This window comes from Helianthus annuus, chromosome 11 (genome assembly GCF_002127325.2).
Source record: "Helianthus annuus cultivar XRQ/B chromosome 11, HanXRQr2.0-SUNRISE, whole genome shotgun sequence".
NCBI classification, from domain to species: domain Eukaryota; kingdom Viridiplantae; phylum Streptophyta; class Magnoliopsida; order Asterales; family Asteraceae; genus Helianthus; species Helianthus annuus.
In genome coordinates this window covers 179940616-179967210 of record NC_035443.2, presented here as the reverse complement: position 1 = coordinate 179967210, position 26595 = coordinate 179940616, and the positions used below count along the sequence as shown (strand labels likewise).

The 26595-nt window shown below is 38.4% G+C and overlaps 4 protein-coding genes across 4 annotated transcripts; 2 read left to right on the top strand and 2 right to left on the bottom strand.

Annotated features, from left to right (window-relative positions):
- Positions 1-1147: 1147 nt before the first annotated feature.
- On the bottom strand, positions 1148-2475 carry LOC110888916 (UDP-glycosyltransferase 73E1). The gene is made up of 2 exons (XM_035980193.1): positions 1479-2475; positions 1148-1224 (listed from the first exon to the last, which is right to left on the bottom strand). Exons 1-2 carry the CDS (start codon positions 2473-2475, stop codon positions 1148-1150), a joined length of 1074 nt encoding a protein of 357 aa, XP_035836086.1.
- An 11743-nt stretch (positions 2476-14218) lies between these two features.
- Positions 14219-14845, top strand: LOC110888915 (protein FAR1-RELATED SEQUENCE 5-like). Its single transcript, XM_022136412.2, has 2 exons — positions 14219-14685; positions 14751-14845. Exons 1-2 carry the CDS (start codon positions 14226-14228, stop codon positions 14843-14845), a joined length of 555 nt encoding a protein of 184 aa, XP_021992104.1. The 5' UTR covers positions 14219-14225.
- On the top strand, positions 14846-16739 carry LOC110888914. The gene is made up of 3 exons (XM_022136411.1): positions 14846-14949; positions 15034-15449; positions 16710-16739. The coding sequence occupies exons 1-3, from the start codon at positions 14892-14894 to the stop codon at positions 16737-16739; spliced, it is 504 nt and encodes a 167-aa protein (XP_021992103.1). The 5' UTR covers positions 14846-14891.
- A 51-nt stretch (positions 16740-16790) lies between these two features.
- Positions 16791-18467, bottom strand: LOC110888913 (UDP-glycosyltransferase 73E1). Its single transcript, XM_022136410.2, has one exon. It carries the CDS (start codon positions 18458-18460, stop codon positions 16982-16984), a length of 1479 nt encoding a protein of 492 aa, XP_021992102.1. The 5' UTR covers positions 18461-18467; the 3' UTR covers positions 16791-16981.
- Positions 18468-26595: the final 8128 nt, after the last annotated feature.

Here is a 26595-nt window from a genome sequence, read left to right as displayed (position 1 = left end):
GGGAAGCGTGTGTTCACGTGCCTCAGCCACTCTGCTTCTACTCCTTTCTTGTATATTTGGTTTATTTCAGTTGTATTGTTCAAGTATTTTATTTTTAGCTTTCCTTGTATTGTAATCAGTAATAAAAATATTGTTTATTTTATTTATTTATGCGAACGGCTCCTACAATCTTAAAACAAATTTTTAAAACCGTTCGTGTAATCAAAACCATTCTGATTGTGATTCAAACCAGTTTTGTTTTCACTCAGTTTGTGTTTTAAAAACAGATTTTTTTTTGGTTTTCATCTTCAAAGGTGCGACTTTGGTTGAAAACCAGTTTGGTTACTTATAGATTGTCCTAAAAAATTGGTAATAAACTTTCTGATTTGGTCTTCAAAGTTGGACTTAGAAGCCAATCAGTAAGTTATAACTAATAAAAATTTTCTGTTTTTGGTATTCAAAGTTGGACTTAGAAGCCTAAACAGTAAATTTGTGGTAAAAAAAAAATTAAAATTTAATTGTTTACTTCTGGTTTTTGCGTAAATCATAATTTTTTGACTAAACTTTTAAAATTTTAATTTTTTCAGAATGTCGACCTCAAACAACAACAATACGAATGTTGTAGTTGGAACCCCTGCCAACACTGTGGGAGCGTCCATAGTGGCAAATCATGCTGAAAGACCTGAGAAGTTCTCGGGTCTACACTTCAAGCGGTGGCAACAGAAGATGTTCTTCTACTTGACCACCATGAACCTTGCGAGGTTCTTGACGGAAACCGCTCCCCAACCTGCGGAAGGGGAGACCGACGCTCAGGCTCTGAGCGCGGTAGATGCGTGGAAGCATTCGGATTTCATATGTCGAGGCTATGTACTCAACGGTCTCTCGGATGCACTGTATAATGTGTACTACAATATCAAGACTTCCAAAGAGTTGTGGGAGTCTTTGGAGAAAAAGTACAAAACGGAGGATGCGGGAACAAAGAAATTTGTTGTCGCCTGTTTCTTGGACTTCAAAATGGTTGATAACAAGCCGGTTATGAACCAAGTCCAAGAGTTGCAAATTATACTAAATGACATCCATGCCGAGGGAATGGTACTTAGCGAGACATTTCAAGTGGCAGCCATGATTGAGAAATTACCTCCTGCTTGGTTGGATTTTAAGAATTATCTTAAACACAAGCGGAAGGAAATGTCGGTGGAGGACCTTGTTCTTCGTCTTCGTATAGAAGAGGAGAATAGGATCGCCCTAAAAAACAGCCTTGTGCAGCCTAGTGCTAGTGCAAACGTGGTTGAGCATGGGCAATCCTCTAAAGGCACAAAGGGCAAGGGGAAAAAGGACAAAGGGAAAGGGAAAGCAAAGGCTAGCAACCTTGGACCGAAGAAAGGGGTTGTGAAAAAGAAACCTCAAACGTTCCAAGGGACTTGTTACAACTGTGACGAGCCGGGGCATCGGGCTAACCAATGCAAGAAACCAAAGCGTGAGCGTGCGCACATGGTGGATGAAGACGGAATGCCTTTGGTGAAGGAACGGTGATCTTGAAGTGGACTTCGGGGAAGGTATGTTTGATGACTCGAGTCCCAACCCAAGCTCAATAGCTTGTTCAGTGGAAGCATATGATAGGCTTCCTAAGCAAACATAGACCAGAGACCCTGGCTCTCTTGAATCTAGCCACTTCAAACAATCATGAGCATTGATCGCGGCCTTGTTTCCTCTCTCAGCTCTATCTTGGAAACTTTCGTTGCATAGTGAAACCGGGCCGACACACCACACCTTTTTATCTTTTACCTTTGCAAATTCCTCAACATACTTGGGCTCCAACTCCTCAAAGCTATTTACCACAATCCCTATCGCGTCCTTCTCGGCTTTTACCATTCGTTCAAAAACTTTCGTAGATTCTATTGTGTCTCCTCTTCCCCAAGTTGAAGTCTGTCGTTTGGTAACTTCAATTCGGTCAGGCAGGCCAGGCATTACAAAGTACTCCGAGTCAGAATCAATTTCGTCAAGTATATTTGTACTTGTCACTATATGTATGCAGAGGAATGCGAAACATCCCGGTCCATAGAAAACAGCCCGTGGAATATTTAACCTCTTTGCCACATCGTTGGTCCAAGGGAAACAACCATCGGAGATGATGCAACTTGGAGGCGGACATAAGACCTTGAGCATATTTTCCGCTGGTTCTTCTAACATATTCATTGCTAAGACCATATTAACTATGTGTGCAAATGATGGCAACAAGTCAAAATTCTCACATCCTTCTGGCAGACCAACTTCAGCTAATGGGAGTTGGAGTTCAAGAATTTTCATCTTGAGCCCACTTTCAAATGCGCGATTAACAACTGATTTAAATCGACTTGCATTAACTGGACTTGTGATTATAGTAACCATAGCACCACGTTGGGCTAGTATACGAGCCATGTCTACCATGGGTATCATATGACCTTGAGCCATTAAAGGAAACAAGACAAAGTGAAGGTTTGCGGAATGAGAAGCCATGGTATGGTATTTCTCTTTGAAACCACAGATCAAATGGCTAATCACTTAGTTGATTACCATGAGAATTAGCATCTATATATAAGCACTTACCCATGTGTCGTTTGCCATTGTATGTTTTTTAAATGATTACTAGCTAGTAGTTAAATAATGTGACAATAATGTTAAATTAAATGTAAGATGATAACACGAGTGGTAGCTAGCAGGCATGAGACTCATTTTGTCCAGCAAACAAATAGGATTGTTATGGAACTCATCGCCACCACCTGTTATATTTGGCAACATGTACCACCTTTGGTGTGACAGTATGGCCAACTTAAGCAGATACACATGTATTCTTCAATATGTACCAAGAACTAACGAACAAATTAAGTGTTTTTAAGTTCGGCAGCATCTACCACAATAAGTTTTCATGCTACATATGCATCCATTGTAACTAGCTAAAATACTACAATTATATAAATATTGTTGATAATTATATAAATATTGTTGATAAGGACGACTAATAATAACTTTATTTTTATAATAATATATAGTTTTTTGTTTTTCTTTTATTTAATAGTTTATTATTATATTTACTTTTAATAACATATTTTAAATTTTCCCTTTTTTAAAACCATATATTTCCTATACCATTTTTTAATAATTATTTTTTTCTTTTTTTAGAAAATATATTAATTTATCGATTAATTTGATACTTCTTTAATAATTTACGTTTATAACTTTTTTCTAAAACTCAAGTACGTAGTTGTGCTTGATTTTTTACCCGATATTCTGTTATAAGTTTTATTAAAAACGAAGTTGTACTCTAAATAAAGCATTTATTTGGTATCTGTTGACGAAGGACGGTGAATATTAACTTTATTTTTATAAAAATATATAGTTTTTTATTTCTCTTTTATTTAGTATATTATAATAGTTTGTTATTATATTTACTTTTAATAACATATTTTAAATGTTTTTCTCTTTTTAAAACCATATATTTCATATACCATTTTTATTTAATTCTTTTTTTCTTTTTTAGATCATATATTAATTTATCGATTAATTTAATACTTCTTTAATAATGTACATTTATAACTTTTTTCTAAAAATTAAGTACATAATTGTGGTTGATTTTTTTCCCGACATTCTTTTATAAGTTTTGTTAAAAACGAAGTTGTATTCTAAATAAAATATTTATTTGGTATTATAAAACGATAAGATGATAAACTAAACCGTTCTAATGGTTTGGTTTTCTAACAACATGCTTTATTTTCAAATCACGTTTGTTTTACATTATCAATTGCTCGATTTTACGACGCAACGCGCGACGTCAAAAAAACTAGTATATATTAGCTTTGTGATTCTTGTACCAACAAGAAAATATTTTCTTGTAGTTTTATTGACTCTTGGTGCCTAAGTAAAGAAAAAAACTATTATCGGTTTTGATAATTATTTTTAAAGTATTCGTAAGACAATACATTTCGTGTGATAAAAATGAAAGATAGTGAGACAAACTAGGAAAGAGTCGGAATTTATTAAAAAGGTGGCACGATTGAGAAAGAGAAAGGGTGTGGCTAAATGCATCTCCATTTTTACTGTTTATACCTTCCTTTTTAAAAATATCATTTTTATAATATTTTAAATTCCACCCTTTACCTTTTATATATTATTGTTTTGTTCAATTGTTTACGGTTTCTCTTTTTTTAGTTCATTCACTGTTTGTTTTTTTATCAATTCTTGATTGTTTTGTAAATAATCAATTTAAAATGTATTAAGAATTAAATTTAATACTTTTTTAGTGTACTGTAATGTATATAACTTTTTTTTTCATATTTTCTGTGTGTGATTTATATTAGATATTCGATCTTTTTGATGAAAGTGAAGTGAAAGTAGGCAAGTCAAAAAAAGGGGTTGAGCTAGAGATGAATAGAACATGGTCGGAAGAGCAACTATAAATTCTAAAATAAATAATAATAATGATAACCACCTCCACCTCCACCACCACCACAATATATATCACCCCCCTTTACAAAGCTAAACACACACATAAACACACTGTGGATGAAGAATTAAAAGACTCCTGCTGCTCAATCACGTAATGTGGCACAATACGAATATAGTTTGCTAGAGGAGTTTTGTAGATGAGAGACGTTCTCCAAATCAAAAGAATATAGTTGATCTTTTAGTTAGAATACATACAAAGAATACTCAACCAACTAGAACTATGATAAAAATCAAAGTTGAAAAAAATTGTTTCTTGGAGCTCTCTCTTAACTCCTTCTTTAAATCAGTGTATGTTTTTTTTTCTTCAATATAATCGTTACGTATTCATAGGTATATCTAAATATTCAAATTATGACATGTAGATAAACCCCTAAAAAAATAAGGATATTTCCAAATACAAAATTTCAAAAAATAGAAAATACAAGGGTTAATTGTATTTATTTACAAACTTCAGGGGGAGTGCAACCAGTAAAATTAAAAAAAATCGGAGTGCATTTAGCAACACCCAAAGAGAAATTATGGTTATCTTCACAGGAAACCCTCGAATTTCGGTTTCTCTATTAGTGGCAGCTGGAGCTCGGACCCGGTATTAATTAAAGGTGAAGTTTTAAACTTTTTCAAATCCAAATTTGATGACCCTATGCCATCTAGACCTGAATTTGTGTTGGAGTTTCTTCCGTCAATCTCGGAGGACATTAGAAACTGCCTCACTTCATCCTTTTCAGATGATGAAATTCGCAAGGCCATAGAGGAGTGCGGTAATGACAAAGCTCCCGGTCCAGATGGTTACATTAAGAAAATTTTTAAGCATTTCTGGAACTTAATTAAAGAAGATGTCATGGCTTTTGTTAGAGAATTCGAGCAGGCCGGTATAGTTAGTCAGGGATGGAATGCTTCCTTCGTATCTTTGATCCCCAAAAACCCAGGACCCTTATAGGCTCTATGATTACCGACCCATTAGCTTAGTCGGTAGCACGCAAAAGATTATCTCAAAATTGATAGCGTTGCGGCTTAAGCCTTTTTACAAGACATCATTGGGAACGAGCAGTCCGCTTACATTGAAGGGAGGTATATTATGGATGGGCACTTATTGGTGAACGAAACAATCTCTTGGGCTAGACGGAACGCAATAAGTGCCTAATTTTTAAAGTTGACTTTAATAAGGCTTTTGATTCACTTAACTGGAAATACTTGTTGTCTATCTTGGGCCAAATGTGGTTTGGTAGCTTCTGGTGTAAATGTGTCTCGTCATGTTTAGAATCGAGGAAGGCCTCGGTTCTTGTCAGCATGTCGCCGACGTTGGAATTCCCTCTTAAAAGGGGAGTTAGGCAAGGGGACGCTTGTCACCTTTTCTCTTCATTTTAGCTATGGAAGGTCTTAATGCGCTCATGAAGGCCGCCGGCGTTAGCGATTTTTTCAAGGTGGTGGGACTTCCAAACAACGGGCCGCAAGTGTCTCATGTCATGTTCACTGATGATGTTCTTTTCGTGGGTGAATGGTCTGTAGCTAACATTTTGGGCCTCAAACTGTTTCAATCTTAGTTCGAGGATCAAAGTTAACTTCCATAAGAGTCGTCTCTTTGGTGTATGGGTTGAAGAGGAAGAGGTGCACTTGATGGCTAGCATCCTTAATTGCGATAATGGGATCCTCCCATTCATTCATCTTGGTTTCCCGTTGGGAGCAAATATGAATCTTTCTAAGCATTGGAAGCCGATGGAAGATAAGTTTCTCACTAAGCTTAGTTCATGGAAAGCGGAGCATCACTCATTAGGATGTATGCTTACTTTGGTAAACTCGGTGTTAGGTAGCTTACCTCTTTTTTATTTCTCCATGTTTAAAGCTCCTTACAAGGTGGTGAATAGACTAGATAAAATCAGAAGGAAGTTTCTATGGGAAGGCAAGGCACATGTAAAAAAGATGCATTGGGTTAGTTGGGACGTGGTTTCGAAACCAAAACTTATGGATGGACTAGGAGTATGTAATTTGAATTTTCAAAACTTAGCCCTTTTGGCAAAGTGGTGGTGGAGAGTGCTTGTTGAGAAAAATGAGCTTTGGATAAATGGGGTTTTAGCTATTCACAATGCTGGGTTCCCGACTTCGAAGAGGTTAGCCACGACTACGAGCTCTAGGGCATGGTTAGGTATTACTAAAATTACAGTTGGCTTTAAAGCCTTAGGATTAGGAGTTAATCTGGAAGTTTGTTAAAAAAGTGAGCGATAGGAATCACACTCTTTTTTGGAAGGATGTCTGGTTTGGCAGAAGGCCACTTCAGAACTTATTCCCTTATCATGCTCTGGATAATGGTAAGGTGTGCTCCATCTCTCAACGGGTCACTCGTGAAGTGGGTAACATGTTCAATTTCTCTTGGAATTGGGCAGGAAGGAACCTCAGACACCATATGAAAGAAGATGTCTCGGATTTATCAGAGATGATTTTTCATTATCCTTTCATCCATGGTCAAGACAGGTAGGTTTGGGAGGCAGACACGTCTGGAATTTTCTCGGCCAGTTCAGTGAGAAAGCTCCATATTCGGAATCTTCCCCAGACGATCCCAACAAACAAGTTCTTCTGGTGTAGCTGGGTTCCGCTCAAAACTATTTGTTTCGCGTGGAGATTGGCTCTTAACAGGATTCCTTTGGCGTGCAATCTGATTAGAAGAGGTGTTCCCTAAGTCTCGATCGTGTGCAGTCTCTGTAATAATGATGAAGATAGAAGGGACCATGTCTTTCTCTCTTGCGAGTTTGCTATTGAGGTTTGGCGAAGAGTCTCTTGGTGGTGTGGTTTGAAGTTTAATTTGGCCAGCTCTGTTCAGGATCTTTTTGATATTGCAGCAGGTAATAGAGGGAACAAAGACTCTTTTATTCTCGGGTTTGCGATCAGGTATTCTGCGTTTTGGTGCAACTGGTGCGTGCGTAATGAAGCTGTTTTAGGAAATCAAAAGAGAATTGTGGATTACACTTTTGACCTGGTAGTCTCTCATTTGTTCTCATGGGTCAAATACAGATCTATATTGAAGGAATATGAACCGAATTGCCTCCCTAGAATAGGGATAGCCTCCTTTAAATAGAATTGGAATATTACACTTACATACATAAAGAATATACCAAATACATAAAGGTGGATAAAGTTTATAAAAAATAAAAAGTCAAGTAGGTTTAACATCCCCCCTCAAGAGAAAAGGTGGTGGTCCAATGCAAAGCATAGAGCGGAAGAACTCGAACTGAAGTCAAGGAAGGCTTTTGGTGAAAATATCAACCACTTGAAGCTTGGCTGGCACGAATTTGGTATGGAGTTTACCCGATGTGACAAGTTCACGCATGAAGTGGAAGTCAAGATCGATATGTTGGGCACGTTTATGTGAAACTGGATTTTGGGTAAGGAATAAAGCGCTTTGGTTGTCACAAAGTAAGGTAGGCCGATCAGGAGGGAGAGTATGAAGTTCCCTGAGAAGGTGAGTAACCTAGATAATTTCTACAGCAGTGTTAGCCATGGCTCGGTATTCTGATTCACAGTTGGATCGAGTCAAAGTTGGTTGCTTTTTGGCACTCCATGAAACAAGATTTCCACCTAAAAAGATTGAATATCCATAAGTGGAGCATCGTGTGTTTCGATTCATCTGGCCCAATCAGCATCAGGGTTTAGAAAATCGCAAGCCAAAGGCAAGTGTACCTTTTTTATACCGAAGAATTCATTTTACACATTTGAAGTGAGCCATGGTTGGGGTCTTCAAAACGTGGCTAACTTGATTGACAGCATAGGAGATATCAAGTCGGGTTATAGTGAGATATTGCAAAGCACCAACAAGGGATTGATAATGAGTGGGATTCAAGTAAGGGTCTCCATCACTGTGTAAGCAGTCACTGGAAGCCAGAGGGTGTACCGATTTGGATTCAAGAAGATCTGCACGAGCATATTTGGTTTAAGACAAAAATAAAACCATCTGATGTGATAGTTACCTCTAGGCCAAGAAAATAATTTAGGGTGCCAAGATCTTTAATAGCAAAATCGTTATGTAGTCGTTTGATGAACGATGTGATGACCATGTGATTGTTGCTTGTTAAGATTAGGTCATCAACATACCCCCGGAGGTACATGATAGTGGAGTCACATTTAAAAATAAATAAAGAGGGATCTGCACGGCGGCACAATAACCCATGTTGAATGAGAAAAGTGCTGAAATGTTAAAACCATGCCCGTGGGGCTTTCGTAAGGCATATAGAGGTTTATTTAGGTGGCAAACATGAGTGGAAAATAAGGGATTGACAAACCCAGTGGTTGTTCCATGTAGACAACTTCTTTCAAATTACTGTACAAAAAGGAATTATTAACATCTAGTTGATGTAGGCGCCAGTTGTTGATGGTAGCCAATGATAGGACAACTCGAATAGTAGAGGCTTTCACAAAAGGACTAAAAGTTTACGAGTAATTAGGGGTGTAAACGAGCCGGGCTGAGCCCGAGCTCGACCAGGCTCGAGCTCGGCTCGTTAGGTTTTTATGAAGCTTGAGCTCGAGCTCGAGCTCGGCTCGGTTCGAGCCTACTTCTTTGAGCTCGAGCTCGGCTCGCGAGTAAAACCCAAAGCTCGAGCTCGGCTCGACTCAGCTCAAACTATTTTGAGAACAACCTTAAATGAGCTAAAAGCTCGGCTCGAGCTCACTTCAACATCGCTTAAACGAGCCAAAGCTCGGCTCTAGCTCGGCTCATCAATGTTATCATCATTATTAATATATTATATATTAAAAAATTAAAATTTTGTATGGGCTCGTTTAGGCTAGTGAGCCTAAACAAGCTTTGTATTTCAGACTCAAGCTCGGGCTCGATAACAAAACGAGCTCTATTTCAGGCTCGGGCTCGGGCTCGTTAAGACTCGGCTCGTTCGAGCTTTTAATCGAGCCAATCACGAGTAGCTCTCGAGCCTCTGGGCTTGTTTACACCCCTACGAGTAATCCAAACTTGGAACTTGACTGAATCCTTGAGCTACTAAACGAGCCTTATATCTGTCAATGGACCCATCCGACTTGTATTTGGTGTGAAATAGCCTTATAACCAACTATATTTTGTGTGGTAGGGCGTGGAACTAACATCCACATGTTGTTTTTGTGAAGGGTGGTTTGTTCATGTTTCATAGCTTCTAGCTAGTGGGAGTATACTGAGGGGGACTAAAATCCATGTGGCTCCGCGGTGGCAAATAGTATGTGATTAGGTGTAGGCAAGATTGGCATGATGTTTCAGTTTAAAAATGCCTGCCTTTGTGCGTGTAATCATGGGATGCGAGGAAGCAATGGATTGATTATTAGGTGATTAAGTCGTGACGGGGGGTGGTGGATCAGTGGGTGGTGAAGAGGTTTGTGATGGGGCAGTGGGATCCTGATCTGGGCTAGGAGTTAGAGGAGGATTAGGTGGTTGAGGAGTGGAGGTGGGCTGCTGGGTCATAGGAGGAGTAAAGGTGGTGGTGGGCTGGTTGTTTGAGCTTGGGCTGGAAGACAACCCAATCACATCTGGGCAGATGGAGCATGGATGGCCATTTGGAGATGGAGTTTTGGGGGGTGTTACAGGTATCGAGGGTGGTAGATTATGAATGAGAGTGTCATCCAAAAAAATGGAAAGTGATAAGTGGTTAGTATTGGGTATGGTTTATCACCTAGAAAAGGGAAAGTGAGCTCGTCAAACGAGCATGGCGGGTGATGTAAGTACGATTGATTGATGGGTCGAGGCATTTGTATCCTTTGTAATGTGAGCAATATCCTAAGAATATGCATGGTATACTTCGTGGCTCCAATTTATGACCAGAATAATCTCACAAATATGGGTAGACACGACAAGAAAAAGGGCGAAAACTGTTATATATTGCCTTGTGAGAAAATAATATTTCAAAAGGTGAGTTATCACCCAAAGCCTTGGTCGGAAGCCAGTTAATAACAAAGACATCAGAACTAAATGCTTCAACCCAATAGGAAGATGGAACTCGACCATTAAACATCATCGCTAAACCTGTTTCGACAATATGCTTGTGTTTCCGTTCAGCCCTCCCATTTTGTTGGGGGTGTAAGGGCATGATAGCCTATGTAAAGTACCATTTTGTTCAAATAGGTTATGGATGGAGTGATTGACAAATTCTTTGCCTCCGTCACTTTGAAAAACCTTAATTTTTCGTGAAAAATGTATCTGGACGAACTGCATAAAAATGGGTAAAATATCTTGGAAACCAGATTTTATTTTAGGAGGATAAAACCAAGTAAATCTGGAACAGTTGTCCACAAATGCCACATAATATCTATAGTTATCGACAAATGTCACGGCCGATGGACTCCACAAGTCACAATGTACAAGTCCAAAGGTTGTGAAGCTCATTTATCATTGAGATCAAAAGGTAACCGATGGCTTTTTGACAATTCACAAGATGGACATAAACCTGGTTTAGGCAAAATGGATGTAACAAATAAACATCCAGTTTTATTTAAAGATAAATAATGTCAAAAGATACATGTCCCAAACTCAAATGCCAAAGTTCAAAAGATGCTTTTAAAGGTAAATTTGAATGAGCAGGAAAAGCTCTAGGATCCGTTTTCAAAACATATAGTCCATCTTCACATTTCCCTGGGATAGGACCTATTTGGTGGTTCGGTCCTGAATATAAAAGTGGGGTTGTAAAAGCAAAACTTCCAAATTATGATCAGTTGTCAATTTACTAATGGATAGCAATGAAGTTGGTGTAGCATTTTAGACATTATGGATGGGAGGGAGTCATATGGTTAGAAGCACCGGAATCGGAAACCTAATCCGGACCCATGGACGTAACATGGCATCGAGCGTGAAATGCTTTTGCAAGATCTGAATCTGAAAGAGCCGACTTGGATGCAAAAATGGGCAATGAGGGGCAAGAGTTGGAATAGTGCCCATTGTTGCGGCTTAGTTGGTAGTGAGGGAGTCACCTACCACGACCACGACCACGACCACCAGAACTGCCCCCACAAGAATGATGACCACCACCACGGTTCCGAGTAAAACCTGCCTTAGAAGACTGAGCATTAAAAGCAACCGTAGGATTTGAGTGACCATGCAAAGACCTGAGAAATAGTTCATGATTTTCAGCCTGGATGATTAGTTCACGGAATGGAGGCTGCGGTTTGGATGCACGGACCACGGTGGAGAAGGTTTCAAAGAGGCACCAAGTCCGCAAAGGAACCAGTGCAGTTTGTCAGTCTCTTCAACAGGATGGCCAATAGCCGACAATTGATCACAAAGAGCTTTAAATTTTCGACCAAACTCAGCAACCGGTGTGTTGCCTCGAACTGAGAGTCTGGGTTGATCGCGGAGATTGTGAATTCGTTCAATGGAGGTGTTGCAGAACGCAGTTTCAAGGGCTAACCATTTTTGGCGGGCATTTGAGACCCCAATAACTCTGCCAAAGCTTTTACCGATAACGAGGCGTGGAGAATAGCCACTGCCTTCTGATCAGCAGCGAGCCATGACGCATAGAGCAGGTTAGCAGTGGGTTTATCATCGCTTATAGTTTCAGTAGCAGGGGGTGGGAGGAGCCATCGATGTGAGGAAGCAGACCATGAAGGGAGAATATGGGAAGCATTTGGCTTCGTCACATCAAATGATTTGATGCATCCAGTTTGGTGGTGATCATATGGGCAACAACACCAAAGTTAAAGGGAGTTTCATGGCTGGAATAAGAGCCTGCCATAGTGCAGTAGAGAAGAGAAAGAGATGGGCGAGATTTAGGGTGAAAATGGGAGGAAGAAGATCAGTTAGAAAGGGAGAGGAAAAGGCATGATCGTATGTCTATGATACCATGAAGGAATATGAACTGAATTGCCTCCCTAGAATAGGGATAGCCTCATTTAAATAGAATTGGAATATTACACTTACATAAAAGAAGGGTGTACATATTCAGACACCTTATTCCCTAAATCCACACCTTTCTAGACGCCTCGTATAGACCTATACGAGGCGTATAGGTTTGCTTTTCCCGACAGCTTCTGCACCTCGTACAACGTCACATCAGTCAACTTATACGGGGAGTCTAGCCCTGTACGAAGGGTCAATACGAAGGTACTTAGACGCCTCGTATAGGTCTATACGAGGCGTCTTGGACTGACCGATTTGACTATGATGAGACTATGCCCGACATGACTTAAAGGCATACGGGGAGTAAAGACCTATACGAGGCGTCTTTAACTCACATAAAATGCAACCTACAGTGCGTTCTTGGTCCACATCCGAGCATTCAACAAACAAACACTCACATTCTGTTTCTTCTTTTATTTGTCTTTGCGTTATTATCATCCCGGAGTGTTGAAATGTCATCATATTGGGACGGCAACTATATCTTCGGGCAGTATTCTAGCGAAAAGTGGGGGCACGAAGGCGTTCCGGTAACAGTTATTAGCGTAAATGTTTTAATTGCTTGTTGTTTTAGTTTATTATTTACTAATGATGATACGGTTGTCTATTTTGGAGGAGTCTGGCGTTCCCGATTCTAATGAGCAAGAGGAGGTTGTGTCTAGTATACAAGGAAAACAAAACAGCCCGTTTCTAGATTTGAACAAGCATCCTCCTGTTGATGAAACAGCCCCTGTAGATGACTCATACCATGCTAGTGGATACGGAGGAGACGGTGGATACGGAGGAGACGGTGGATACGGAGGAGACGGTGGATACGGAGGAGACGGTGGATACGGAGGAGACGGTGGATACGGAGGAGACGGTGGATACGGAGGAGACGGTGGATACGGAGGAAACCGTGGATACGGAGGAGACGGTGGATACGGAGGAGACAGTGGATACGGAGGAGACAGTGGATATGGTGGATACGGTGGATACGGTGGATACGGGGGATACGGTGGATACGGAGGAGACGATGATCATCAGCAATTCATTTCCCCGGGCACTCCTTATGTTCATCAAAACAATTCGGACGTTGGAGGATATGGTGGTTATGGTGGATATGGTAGATATGGTGGTGAAGCACCTCCGATTCTGGACAGTCTGTACTTAAAAAAGACGGTATAAATTACTATTTTATTATTAATATTTTTATTATTATTATTATTTTTATTATTATTATTATTATTATTATTATTATTATATTATTATTATTATTATTATATTATTATTATTATTATTATTATTATTATTATTAATATTGTCGATGTTACAGGTTTTCAACTCCTTAGATGAACTAAAGAAACGGATACAAGAAATAGCAAATGCGGATGGTTTCGTTATTGTCACCCGTCGATCAAAGAAAATCGGGGGAAGAACCGGGAGGGTATGGCTTGAATGTGATCGTGGTGGTGAGCACCAGAGTACAGCAACACTTAGAAAAGCTGGAAGCAAAAAAACCGGTTGCCCGTTTTACCTGCTAGCTGTTCGAAACCACCCGTATGAAACCTGGGAGATAAAAGACGGAACAATTGAACATAACCACGAACTTTGTGAGGACCTGTCGGCCCACGCGTTTGTGCGAAGGTTTACTCCAAGCGAAATGAAACTGATCGAGCAGCTGACAGCTCAAAACATGGAGCCGCGCAAAATATTTCAAACGATAAGGAAGCAGGACCCCGACAGGTTTCATGTTCAGAAAGACGTTCAAAACGTTGTAGCGAAGATTAGAGCCGAACAAAGACAAGGATTGACTCCCATGCAGTCACTAGAAAATGTGCTGATGAACAACGACTTTATTTACGAGACACGGGAAGAACCCGGAACAGAGATCGTAACAGAGATCTTCTTTCTTCATCAGGACTCGAGAGTCATGTGGCGTGCATTCCCCCACGTCATGATGATCGATGCAACGTACAAGACAAACATATACAATATGCCCTTTATCCAGATTGTTGGTATGACGCCTACCAACAAATCGTTTATTATCGCGCCTGCCGTTGTTAGTAAAGAACGGGGTGATAACTTTGTGTGGGTGCTTGAGAGGGTTAAGGCAATGTTGGATGAATGTATGGAGCCACGTGTGATTTTAACGGATAGAGACCTAGCCCTTATGGGCGCGTGTGCTAAAGTATTTCCAGACGCCTCCAGGCTTCTTTGCAGGTGGCACATACAACAGAATGTTATGAAGCACTGCAAGGGTGCCTTCACAGACGACGACTGGAAGAAATTTATGTCATTCTGGGGGACATTGATTGAGTCTCCATCCATACCCATCTACGACTACCACTTGCGCAACATGCGAAAGCGACTTGGGGAGTGCAAACGTTCTAGTAAGTTTTTCTAATAACATACGACTCACCTATGCAAATTTTATTAAATTATTTTTACTTTTTAGGAGTCTTCAAATACGTGTACGATAACTGGCTAAAAGACTATAAGGAGATGTTTGTCTTTGCGTGGACTGATAAGAGGCGCAACTTTGGTAATTAGGAGGCTAGATGTCTTGGAGCGCTTTAATTCATCATGTGGTTGCCAAATGTGGCACAGCTGTGGGTTGCCCTGTGCTTGTAGGATAGAAAAGTACATGCGTGAAGGTAATAATTGTTGAACGTACAACACTTGTGTGATATATTTCCTTTTTTCATTTTACTTAAACAATATTGTTTTTAACCGTGCAGAGCGTCCGATTCAACTCGAAGACATAGACGTCTTCTGGCGGAAACTTAACTTCCAAAGTTGTAAATTGATAGACGACTCACTTGACGTGGTCGAAGAGCTAGATGTTGTTAGACAACAATTACAGTCGCACCCCCCAGCTCAGCAAAAAAGCCTGCTTTCAAAGATTAAAGCGGTGTTGACTCCAACGAAATCTACCAAGAAACCACCGGTTGTCCAACAAAATACTCGTGGCCGACCAACAACAAAGCAGGTACAAGAAAGGTTGGACGAGGCCTCTCGTATAGATGAAGAATTGAGGAGAAGCTCCTTCGGTGATGCAAACACGTGCTTTGAAGGTCACGTTATTCGAGGTCGTGCCGCAGGAGCTGCGCTACATCCGGATGTACGAGCCAGGCTTGACAGGCTCGACGATTTGGTAGGTTGGCTGGTACGGGCGGAGCAGGATAGACGAGAGAGAGAGGGATTACCCCCGATACCGCTTCCACCGGTTCGAGCACCACATCAGGAGCACCAGCCGCAGCAGCAGCATCAGGATTCAGATTCGGATTTGGATGCATAGACCTGTTGTTGTTTTTATTGTTATTATGGATGTACAAACTTATCTTATATATTTTTGTTATGGATGTAAACAGTTATCTTATATATGCCATATTTATGTTTGTTTTCAGTTATTCGGTTACTTAATGATTGTTGTCTTAAATTTAGGTAATACGGAAACAATATAACCCCCTGAATATAATACGGATACAATATTTGAAAGAAATAAAATTTTAATCGAAAGAATAATATTTAAAAAAGTAAAATGTTAAAAACAATATAATATTTAATCAATATAATATATTTAAAGAGCCGATTTTTAAAATAGTTGATTTAATCGATATAAAACAAAAACTTTTTTAAACTTTTTATAGTGTAAAAAACAAAAAAAAACAAAACTTTTTTAAAAACCAAAAAAGAACGATTTTTAAAGGCAAATAGTTAATTTTTAAAAAACAAAAACTTTTTATAGTGTAAAAAAGAAAAAAAACTTTTTTTAAAACCAAAAAAAATTTCAACAAAAAAACACATCTTCAAAAACTATCCAAAAAACCATACCAAAACCCACCAAAACACCCCTCATTTCAGCCAAAAAAAAAAACCAAACATGGACGCCTCGTATAGCCCTATACCCTGCGTATAGGGTTCCTTAAACAACGTGCCTGACACCCTCTGAGACCCCATCGAATTCAGTGCATGTACGCCTCGTATAGAGCTATACGAGGCGTCTAGGTTTAAAAAAGTGTGAAAATAGGCGCCGGAGGTGTCCGGATAGTCCCAGCCTAAAAGAATAAACCAAATACATGAAGGTACATAAAGTTTATAAAAAATGCAAAGTCAAGTAGGTTTAACATAAATATCGAAGGATTGAATGGAATAAATGGTGCAGCAAGCCTGGAGATTCTTTTGTTTAAAGTTCAGCTTGGTTTATTCTTGTTTAGTTGTTTTTTTTTTTTTTTTTTTTTTTTTTGTTGTTGTACTTATATCCAGTAAAAACCGTGTACGAGGGATATTATTTTTAAATGATGAGCCCTTCCTTATGTTTTGTGAGAGAGAAGTTCTTTTAACAACACCCAATAAACAACTAAGACGTGGCAAATATGAAATCTTTAGAGTTACTATAGTTTCTATCAAACAGAAAATACTCTTAGGTATTCTGTCGAAATAATTTGAGTCGGGAGTTGTAGTTCAAGCTAGAATTTGAAGTGGTTATGCGATGGGTTGTCAGTTTGAAACATTTATAATGAAATTTGGTAAATATCTCTTGATCATACAATCTTTGTGCACCACTACTAGTCGTACTCTAAGTGGGGTAAGATACAAGAACATGTTCCTTTTACATGGCAGAAGTAAAGGTGAAAGGAACTATAACCAATTTGGTCATTCAAGCTATAATGGCTACACAATATCTTAAACAGGTGTTTTTTTCTTGGCTAATTCTTCAATGATAGCTTGAATCATCGACGTCATATTACGTTGAGATGAACCCCCTTCCTCCATTGCGCTCTTTGCCATTACCGCAAACTCCATACACCTCTTCCTTCTTGCTTCTCCTTCCTCATCATTTTTCATTAGGCCTTCTATAGCTTGTTTGATATCATCCCTCTTCATAATCTCTTTTGACTCATCTAGCTTATTGAATATAACCGGAACCTCCATCCCGATTCTCACACCAATTTTCAACACATTTATGATAAATCGTTCATTTAGAAATTGCTCCCCAAATTGTGGCCATGTAACCATTGGGATCCCAGCTGATATCCCTTCTAAACTTGAGTTCCATCCACAATGTGTTACAAAACCTCCGATGGCTTGGTGTGACAATATTAAGATTTGTGGCGCCCAACCACGGACCATTAGACCTTTCCCTTTTATCCGTTCCTCATACCCCTCTTTGAAGAGCCATTCCTCAAATTCTTCACTTGGTTGCCTAATGAACCAAAGAAATGGTATGTTTGATGACTCGAGTCCCAACCCAAGCTCAATGGCTTGTTCAGTGGAAGCATATGATAGACTTCCTAAGCAAACGTAGATCACGGACCCTGACTCTTTTGCATCCAGCCATTTCAAACAATCTTGCATGTTGATCGCGATCTTGTTTCCTCTTTCGGCTCTATCTTGGAAGCTTTTGTTGCATAGTGAAACCGGCCCTACACACCACACCCTTTTAGCTTTTACCTTTGATAACTCCTTAACATACTTGGGTTCCAACTCCTCAAAGCTATTAACCACAATCCCTAGAGCGTCTTTCTCTGCTTCCACCATTCGTTCAAAAACCTGGGTGGATTCTTTCGTGTCTCCTCTTCCCCAAGTTGAAGCCTGAGGTTTGGTAACTTCAATTTGGTCAGGTAAGCCAGGCATTACAAAGTACTCTGAGTCGGAATCAATTTCGTCTAGTATATTTGTACTTGTCACTATGTGTACACACAGGAACGCGAAACATCCTGGTCCGTAGAAAACAACCCTGGGAATATTGAGCCTCTTTGCCACATCGTTAGTCCAAGGAAAACAACCATCCGAGATGATGCAACTTGGAGGCGGACATAAGACCTTGAGCATGTTTTCTGCTGGTTCTTCTAGCATGTTCATTGCTAGGATCATATTAACCGCGTGTGCAGATGATGGCAGCAAGTCAAAATTCTCACATCCTTCTGGCAAACCAACTTCAGCTAATGGGAGTTGGAGTTCAAGAATTTGGATCTTGAGATCAGCTTCAATTGCACGATCAACAACCGATCTAAAACGGTTTGCATTAACTGGACTTGTGATTATAGTAACCATAGCACCACGTTGGGCTAGTATACGGGCCATGTCTACCATGGGTATCATATGACCTTGAGCCATTAAAGGAAACAAGACAAAGTGAAGGTTTGTGGTATGAGAAGCCATGGTATAGTGTTTCTCTCTGAAACCACAGATCTAATGGCTAATAACTTAGTTTATTAGCATGAAAATTAGCATCTATATATAAGCACTTACCATGTGTCTTTTGTGATTGGATTGTTTGAAAATGATTAGTAGCTAGTACTTACATAATGTGACAATAACATAAAAAAAGTTAGATGATAATGAGTGGTAGCTTGCATGAGACTCATTTTGTCCGGCAAACAAATAGGATTGTCATGGAACTCATCGCCATCACATTGTCCGGCAAACAAATAGGATTGTTATGGAACTCATCGCCACCAAATCTTATATTTGGTGTGACTGGTATGGCCAACTTAAGCATAAACACATGTATTCTTCAATATGTACTAGTAACTAAAAAACAAAAATCATTATATGTTCGGCAGCAAGCATCTGCTACAGGACCACAATAATTTGCATGCTATATATGCATCCATTGTAACTAGCTAATTAAAATATTACTAAATATATATTGGTTTTGTGATTTTTGTACCCCACAAGAAAATACTTTCTTGTAGTTTTATCGTCTCTTGGTACCTAAGTAGGAAAGTGTCGGAATTTGTTAAAAAAAGGTGACACAATTAAGAAAGAGAAATTAAATAATCAAAACAGATATTTTACATCACAAAAATTATAAAAAATAGTTTTTTGTACTCGCACGTTGCGGTGAAATCGAGCAAATAATAATGTAAAACAAACATGATTTGAAAATAAAGCATGTTGTTTAGAAAGCTAAACCATTAGAACGGTTTAGTTTATTATCGTACTGTTTTATGATACCAAATAAATACTTTATTATAAATACAATTTCGTTTTTAACAAAAATTTATAACGGGATGTCCGGGAAAAAATCAATCATAGCTACGTACTTAAATTTTAAGAAAAAGTTATAAACGTATATTATTAAAGAAGTATTAAATTAATCGATAATATATGTTCTAAAAAAGAAAAGAGAATGATTAAAAACGATATAGAAAATATATGGTTTTAAAAAAGAAAAAATAATTAAAAATACTTTATTAAAAATAAAAAATAATAAAAAGCTATATATTATTATAAAATTAAAATTACTATTCATCATCGTTCACTAATAATATTTATATATATAATATAATATAAGAGCTAAATGTCATTTTAGTCCTGTGATTTGCGTCATTTTGTCAGTTTAGTTCAAATGTTTCATTTTTCGTTTGTGGGTTCAAAATAGTTTCATCGTTGCCATTTTAGTCCACTGGGTTAACTTTATCCATTTTTTTGTTAACGAAAAGAGCAATTCAGTTATTTTATATGGCCGCATTATCCTTCTAGTTAACAGAATTATATATATAAAATGACCAAATTGTCATTCTCGTTAACAGAAAAAATTGATGAAGTTAACCCAGTGGACTAAAATGACAACGGGGAAACATTTTGGACCCACAGACGAAAAATGAGATTTTTGGACTAAACTGACAAAATGATACAAACCACAGAGATTAAAATGACCTTTAACTCTAAAAATTAAGTATAAAGTGTTAATCAAAATACTAATATTTTTAAAGGGCTTAAATTACACAAAATGCGTCTTCGATGAGACTCGAACCCTTAACCTTAAAGTGAGTAACACCTTAACTTCAATAGTTTTGTCAATTAAACCCAACCCACCAATTAGATAAAAATACTATATTACAGTTGATTTTTTAAACTGATTATAAAAATAGTTGTGGTTTAGATGGAGTAAATTGCACAGGTAATGGGCCAATTACATCGTAACGTGACAAAGGGTGAACAAATAGCCCAAATGGGACCGAGGCTGCACAATTTATGTGGATGGGACTAATTGCCAAATGAAATAAGGGTTTGCCTAAAATCACCCACTCATATTCAAGTACCCATTTGGTACCATATGAAAGAGATATTATTATGAGTTGTCCTTATGTTTTCTGAGAGAAAAATATGGTTATCAACACCCAATAAAAAACTAAGACATGACAAATATGAAATCTTTAGAATTATCGTTTTTTGTCTCGGTTTTTTTTAGCATTCTTCCCTTGTTTTAACTTTTAACCCTCGCTTTCATCAATAATTTGCAGTGGTGGAGGCTCAAAAAAAATTGGTGGTCGGAAACTTTTATGGGTCAGCTGTCTATTAGGGCGTAGGGGCACTCCACTTTCCATCACTCACCACACTCAATCATTGCCCGCCACGTCATTGAGATTGATTCCATCACTAGTGATGGATTTTAGTAAAGGTGTCCATCACAAGTGATTTTTTTTATTTTACCCGTAAACCAGCCCTTTATTTGCAATTTACACGAAAAAAGCCCTTGTTGAGCAAAAAGAAACAAATCCCTTGATTAAATAAATACCTGCCTGACGTTTCTGGATTGCTTGAGAAGCAAACACGAAGAAAACGGTTGGGTATGGAAAGACGACAATCAGAACTCCAATAAAATCAATAAATTTGAAGACACAAGCCCTAAATCTGAACCTAGATGCTCCACGAGGAAGATTATATCTTCACAGTGCATAACAAAGGAGGTGGAGCCTGGAAAATTCATTAAAAAGTGCGAGAAAACAGAGCAACTTCTCAAAGACTGCGTTGGAAGGTAATGTTCTGATCTGTAGTAGCAACAATTTGTTAAAATCAACGTGTCATAGCTACCACGCGTGATGAATGTTGGCGACGGCGGTGTATCACGTGGATTGACGCGTGAACTTTGATGTATCATGGGGCGCCCCGACCACCTTACTATATATCATTTTTAGTATGATTCGGAGTGGATTACATAATAAAAATATAAAACCAACTTAAAATACGAGAAACATATTAATAAACCCTAAAATAAAGAATAAGATAAACAGATAAACCAAAAATATCAAATCAAACAAAAAAGTTAAAATCTTATTGTTTTAATTCAAATAAAATAATAAAGAATAGTAAATATGTTGTTATAATAATTTTGTTTTAGTGTGACCATCAAATAAAAAAACTGATTTTTGTTTATTGTTTTTTCCTAATCAAGTATAATGGAAAATTTGCCTTTCGGGTTTGTGCAGATTTGTCACATTCATTTAAAAGGGGGAAACTATCCGGACACCCACTGCGCCTAAATCCACACTTTTGCAAACCTAGACGCCTCGTATAGACCTATACGAGGCGTCCATGCACTGAATTCGATGGGTGTACAGAGGGTGTCAGGCACGTTGTTTAAGGAACCCTATACGCAGGGTATGGGGCTATACGAGGCGTCTCTGTTTGGTATTTTTTTTTGGCTGAAATGAGGGGTGTTTTGGTGGGTTTTGGGTTGGTTTTTTGGATGGTTTTTGAAGATGTGTTTTTTTGATGAAATTTTTTTAGGTTTTAAAAAAAGTTTTTTTTTTCTTTTTTACACTATAAAAAGTTGTTGTTTTTTAAAAATTAACTATTTGCCTTTAAAAATCGTTTTTTTTTTATTTTTAAAAAAGTTTTGTTTTTTTTTTTGTTTTTTACACTATAAAAAGTTTAAAAATTTTTTTTGTTTCAGCGTCGATTAAATCAACTATTTTAAAAATCGGCTCTTTAAATATATTATATTGTTTTTAACATTTTACTTTTTTAAATATTATTCTTTCGATTAAAATTTTATTTCTTTCAAATATTGTTTCCGTATTATATTCAGGGGTTATATTGTTTCCGTATTATCTAAATTTAAGAGAACAATCATTGAGTAACCGAATAACTGAAAACAAACATAAATATGACATATATAAGATAACTGTTTACAACCATAACAAAAATATAGAAGATAAGTTTGTACATCCACAATAACAATAAAAACAACAACAGGTCTATGCATCCAAATCCGAATCTGAATCCTGATGCTGCTGCTGCGGCTGGTGCTGCTGCTGCGGCTGCTGCTGCTGATGTGGTGCTCGAACCGGTGGAAGCGGTATCGGGGGTAATCCCTCTCTCTCTCGTCTATCCTGCTCCGCCCGTACCAACCAACCTACCAAATCGTCGAGCCTGTCAAGCCTGGCTCGTACATCCGGATGTAGCGCAGCACGATCACAGCTTTTCTAAGTGTTGCTGTACTCTGGTGCTCACCACCACGATCACATTCAAGCCATACCCTCCCGGTTCTTCCCCCGATTTTCTTTGATCGACGGGTGACAATAACGAAACCATCCGCATTTGCTATTTCTTGTATCCGTTTCTTTAGTTCATCTAACGAGTTGAAAACCTGTAACATCGACAATATTAATAATAATAATAATAATAATAATAATAATAATAATAATAATAATAGTAATAATAATAATATAATAATAATAATAATAATATAATAATAATAATAATAATAAAATATTAATAATAAAATAGTAATTTATACCGTCTTTTTTAAGTACAGACTGTCCAGAATGGGAGGTGCTTCACCACCATATCTACCATATCCACCATAACCACCATATCCTCCAACGTCCGAATTGTTTTGATGAACATAAGGAGTGCCCGGGGAAATGAATTGCTGATGATCACCGTCTCCTCCGTATCCACCGTATCCCCCGTATCCACCGTATCCACCATATCCACCGTCTCCTCCGTATCCACCGTCTCCTCCGTATCCACCGTCTCCTCCGATTGATATGTCTCCTCCGTATCCACCGTCTCCTCCGTATCCACGGTCTCCTCCGTATCCACGGTCTCCTCCGTATCCACCGTCTCCTCCATATCCACCGTCTCCTCCGTATCCACCGTCTCCTCCGTATCCACCGTGTCCTCCGTATCCACCGTCTCCTCCGTATCCACCGTCTCCTCCGTATCCACTAGCATGGTATGAGTCATCTACACGGGCTGTTTCATCAACATGAGGATGCTTGTTCAAATCTAGAAACGGGCTGTTTTGTTTTCCTTGTATACTAGACACAACCTCCTCTTGCTCATTAGAATCAGGAATGCCAGACTCCTCCAAAATAGACAACCGTATCATCATTAGTAAATAATAAACGAAAACAACAAGTAATTATAACATTTACGCTAATAACTGTTACCGGAACGCTTTCGTGCCCCCAGTTTTCGCTAGAATATTGCCCGAAGATATAGTTGCCGTTCCAATATGATGACATTTCAACACTCCGGGATGATAATAACGCAAACACAAATAAAAAAACAAACAGAATGTGAGTGTTTGTTTGTTGAAACCTCGGATGTGGACCAAGAACGCACTGTAGGTTGCATTTTATGGGAGCTAAAGACGCCTCGTATAGGTCTTTACTCCCCGTATGCCTTTAAGTCATGTCAGACATAGTCCCTTCATAGTCCCTTCATAGTCCCTTCATAGGTCTTTACTCCCCGTATGCCTTTAAGGTCTTTACTCCCCGTATGTCTTTACTCCCTCGTACAGGCCTAGACTCCCCGTATAAGTTGACTGATGTGACGTTGTACGAGGTGCAGAAGTTGGTCGAGAAAAGCAACCCTATACGCTTCGTATAGCCCTATACGAAGCGTATAGAAGGTGTGGATTTAGGGAAAAAGGTGTCTGAATATGTACACCCTTTAAAAGTGTTTGTTTACAACCGGGACCCTTAAATTTCTCTTTGGTTGTTAGTTTCATTTAATTCGTTAACTCTGTTTAAGCTAACTTAACTCAGGGGCAGTTTGGACATTTGACCTATTTATTTTTGTTTTTTAATTATTTATAAAACCCTCTTATAAAGAAATTGGGTTTATTTGGTGTAATTTTCCAAAGTCAACGGGGTATAGTGTATATTCTTATATACCATCTTCCCATCCCTGCACTTTCACGTTTTTCAATTTCGGTCACTACCACCGTCGTTTCGTTTTTACGACCAAGCCCGCCTGTGTCGATCAAGAAACGGTTCGAGATAAGTTATATATATTGTTCTACTCCTGATCAAAATCCCTAAGGTTATAATCGCAAACTGTAATCATGGAACTAGAATTTCTGAAATGAAAGTGTGAACGGTTCTATGGTTCTTGGATTGGGAAAGACGATGATCGAAACCTGCGTTGCTCAATCCATTCCAGAAACCTAACACCCACCACTGATTCCTAGTCAATTAGCTCTTCGATTGAGGCATCGTCGTGCTTCAACGTGTGCTACCTTCACCACCGTCGAGGTGGCTGCCTCTGTGTCGTCACCCCAAGTGGTGGCCAATTCCATCGATCTCTATCTCTCTCTATCTCTATGATGTATAAGTGTGTGTGTATATATATATAACTTTGTGTGTATATATATTATAATTATTTTTATTGTTCTTTAAAGGTAAAAAAGAAAAATAAAATAAAGTAAAATAAATGGGTGAAATGTCTAAACAGCCCCTGAGTTAACGACACATTTTACTTGGATTTGTGATTTAGATAGAAATGACAACAAGTTTAAAACGTTAGGTGACCAAATAAAAAAATTATTTTGGATGTGACAGACAATCAACCCAAACCTTAAGGATAAATGATTTTGGCATTTTACTCCTACTATTCTTAATGAAAAAATTACCAAAATAGACAATATTGAATTGAACTTCTTAATGAAAAAATTACCAAAATAGACAATATTGAATTTAACTTTTCTATAGTTTTGACTTTCGAAATAAAGACTCAGGCTAACCTTGCCCCCAACTCCGACTAAACTAAAAGTATCGACTAAATATGATTTTTGTGTCAAAAAGTAAGAGTTGAGACTTAGTGTCGCTTTCTGATTGTTTAAAACACTCTACAGAGTCAGAAAAAAATTGTGTCTTTATTGAAAAAATCTTGGTTAATATTATCTATATTTGTAATTTATTTTATTTTATTTTAGAGTAAATTACAAAACTCGTCCTTTATGTATGTCATTATTGCAAATCATGTCCTTCGTCTTCAATAATTACTTAAATCATACTTAATGTTAACAAATCCTAACATGAAATATCCTTTATCCCAAACCAAGTTAAAAATCTCAGTTAACCTTACTCACGTGGGACCCACCTGATGGGCATTAATGTCCATTCACCTACCAAGTCTTCTCCCCCAATAAACCCCCCCCCCCCCCCCATTTAACCCTAATCGCCACTCATTCCAAATCAACCCACACCTGCAATTCCTAATACTTCGACAGAACCAACAATGGTGATATGCGAATGTGGGAAAGAAGCCATAATTTTGATATCATGGACCGATCGTAACCCTAATCGGCGTTTTTATGCATGTCCTGATTAGGTACTATTGTTAAATTAGGGTTCTTCACTTACTTGGTTATTGAGGTTTACTGTTATGTTTAAATTAGGATTCAGAATGTGGTTTCATCGGCTGGTTTGATAAAACAAGATGTCAAAGGTGTGTTGACATCATTCCTTGTAACACCTCGAAAATTCCTGTCCAACGAAATAAAGACACGTTTCATGTGGGACAAATGTGTCAGGAACCCGGGTCAAATATAAAGATACGGGGTAGGATTTTAAAAGGGCGTCATGTTATAAAAATACCTCTGAACGACCCAAGGGCGACATGTTATTAAAACACCTCTGAGCGACCCGAATTTATAAATCCCAAGATCCTTAAATTATTTGATAAACATCTTATATATTTTTACCGGTTGATTCTAAATAAATAAAACTCCATCCTTTATAAGGAAGTTGGATTATTAATAGTGTTACTACAATAAATCCTGATTTTAATCCTAAACTAATGAGAATTGGGAGTTGATGAGAATTCAAGAATTCCTAGTTATATCCGTCACTTTACAAGTCCCACAAGAATTAAATTTGAAAGGGAGACATGTAAGAACCATTCAAGCATGCAATGGCTGAGCAGATGGTCCCACAACTGAAAAAGATGGCTTGGATTCGGATTTGTTTGATTGCATGGTCAAGACTTAAAAGTTTACAAATTTTGGTCCTCTGACCACCGGTTACGGACCGCAAGGCCCTAGGCTTACGGTCCGTAAGGAGGGTACCTGGGCGTTTTCAGCAAAGGTCGGTTACGGACCGCAACAATTTGAGCATACGGTCCGCAAGGGCTGCATACGGACCGCAAGAGTTTAGGCTTACGGTCCGTAAGCCTGTCGCTGGCAGCAGAAAATGGACAGCTGCCTGTTCAGCCTGTTGCACCGCCTTATTGAGGTGGTTTTCGAAACAAGGGACTCTCTAGGCAGTATTTAG

What these genes read in the sequence shown, in the direction of transcription:
- LOC110888916 (XM_035980193.1), bottom strand. Translation starts at nt 2,475, where the DNA reads ATGGCTTCTCATTCCGCAAACCTTCACTTTGTCTTGTTTCCTTTAATG. An exon ending in CCAAAGGCATTCCGTCTTCA is followed by an intron (nt 1,225 to 1,478) that starts TCCACCATGTGC and finishes GCTGTTTTTTAG; the next exon opens with GGCGATCCTATTCTCCTCTT.
- LOC110888915 (XM_022136412.2), top strand. Translation starts at nt 14,226, where the DNA reads ATGTGGCGTGCATTCCCCCACGTCATGATGATCGATGCAACGTACAAG. An exon ending in TGGGGAGTGCAAACGTTCTA is followed by an intron (nt 14,686 to 14,750) that starts GTAAGTTTTTCT and finishes TTTACTTTTTAG; the next exon opens with GAGTCTTCAAATACGTGTAC.
- LOC110888914 (XM_022136411.1), top strand. Translation starts at nt 14,892, where the DNA reads ATGTGGCACAGCTGTGGGTTGCCCTGTGCTTGTAGGATAGAAAAGTAC. An exon ending in AGAAAAGTACATGCGTGAAG is followed by an intron (nt 14,950 to 15,033) that starts GTAATAATTGTT and finishes TTAACCGTGCAG; the next exon opens with AGCGTCCGATTCAACTCGAA. An exon ending in TTGACAGGCTCGACGATTTG is followed by an intron (nt 15,450 to 16,709) that starts GTAGGTTGGCTG and finishes TCTATCAAACAG; the next exon opens with AAAATACTCTTAGGTATTCT.
- LOC110888913 (XM_022136410.2), bottom strand. Translation starts at nt 18,460, where the DNA reads ATGGCTTCTCATACCACAAACCTTCACTTTGTCTTGTTTCCTTTAATG.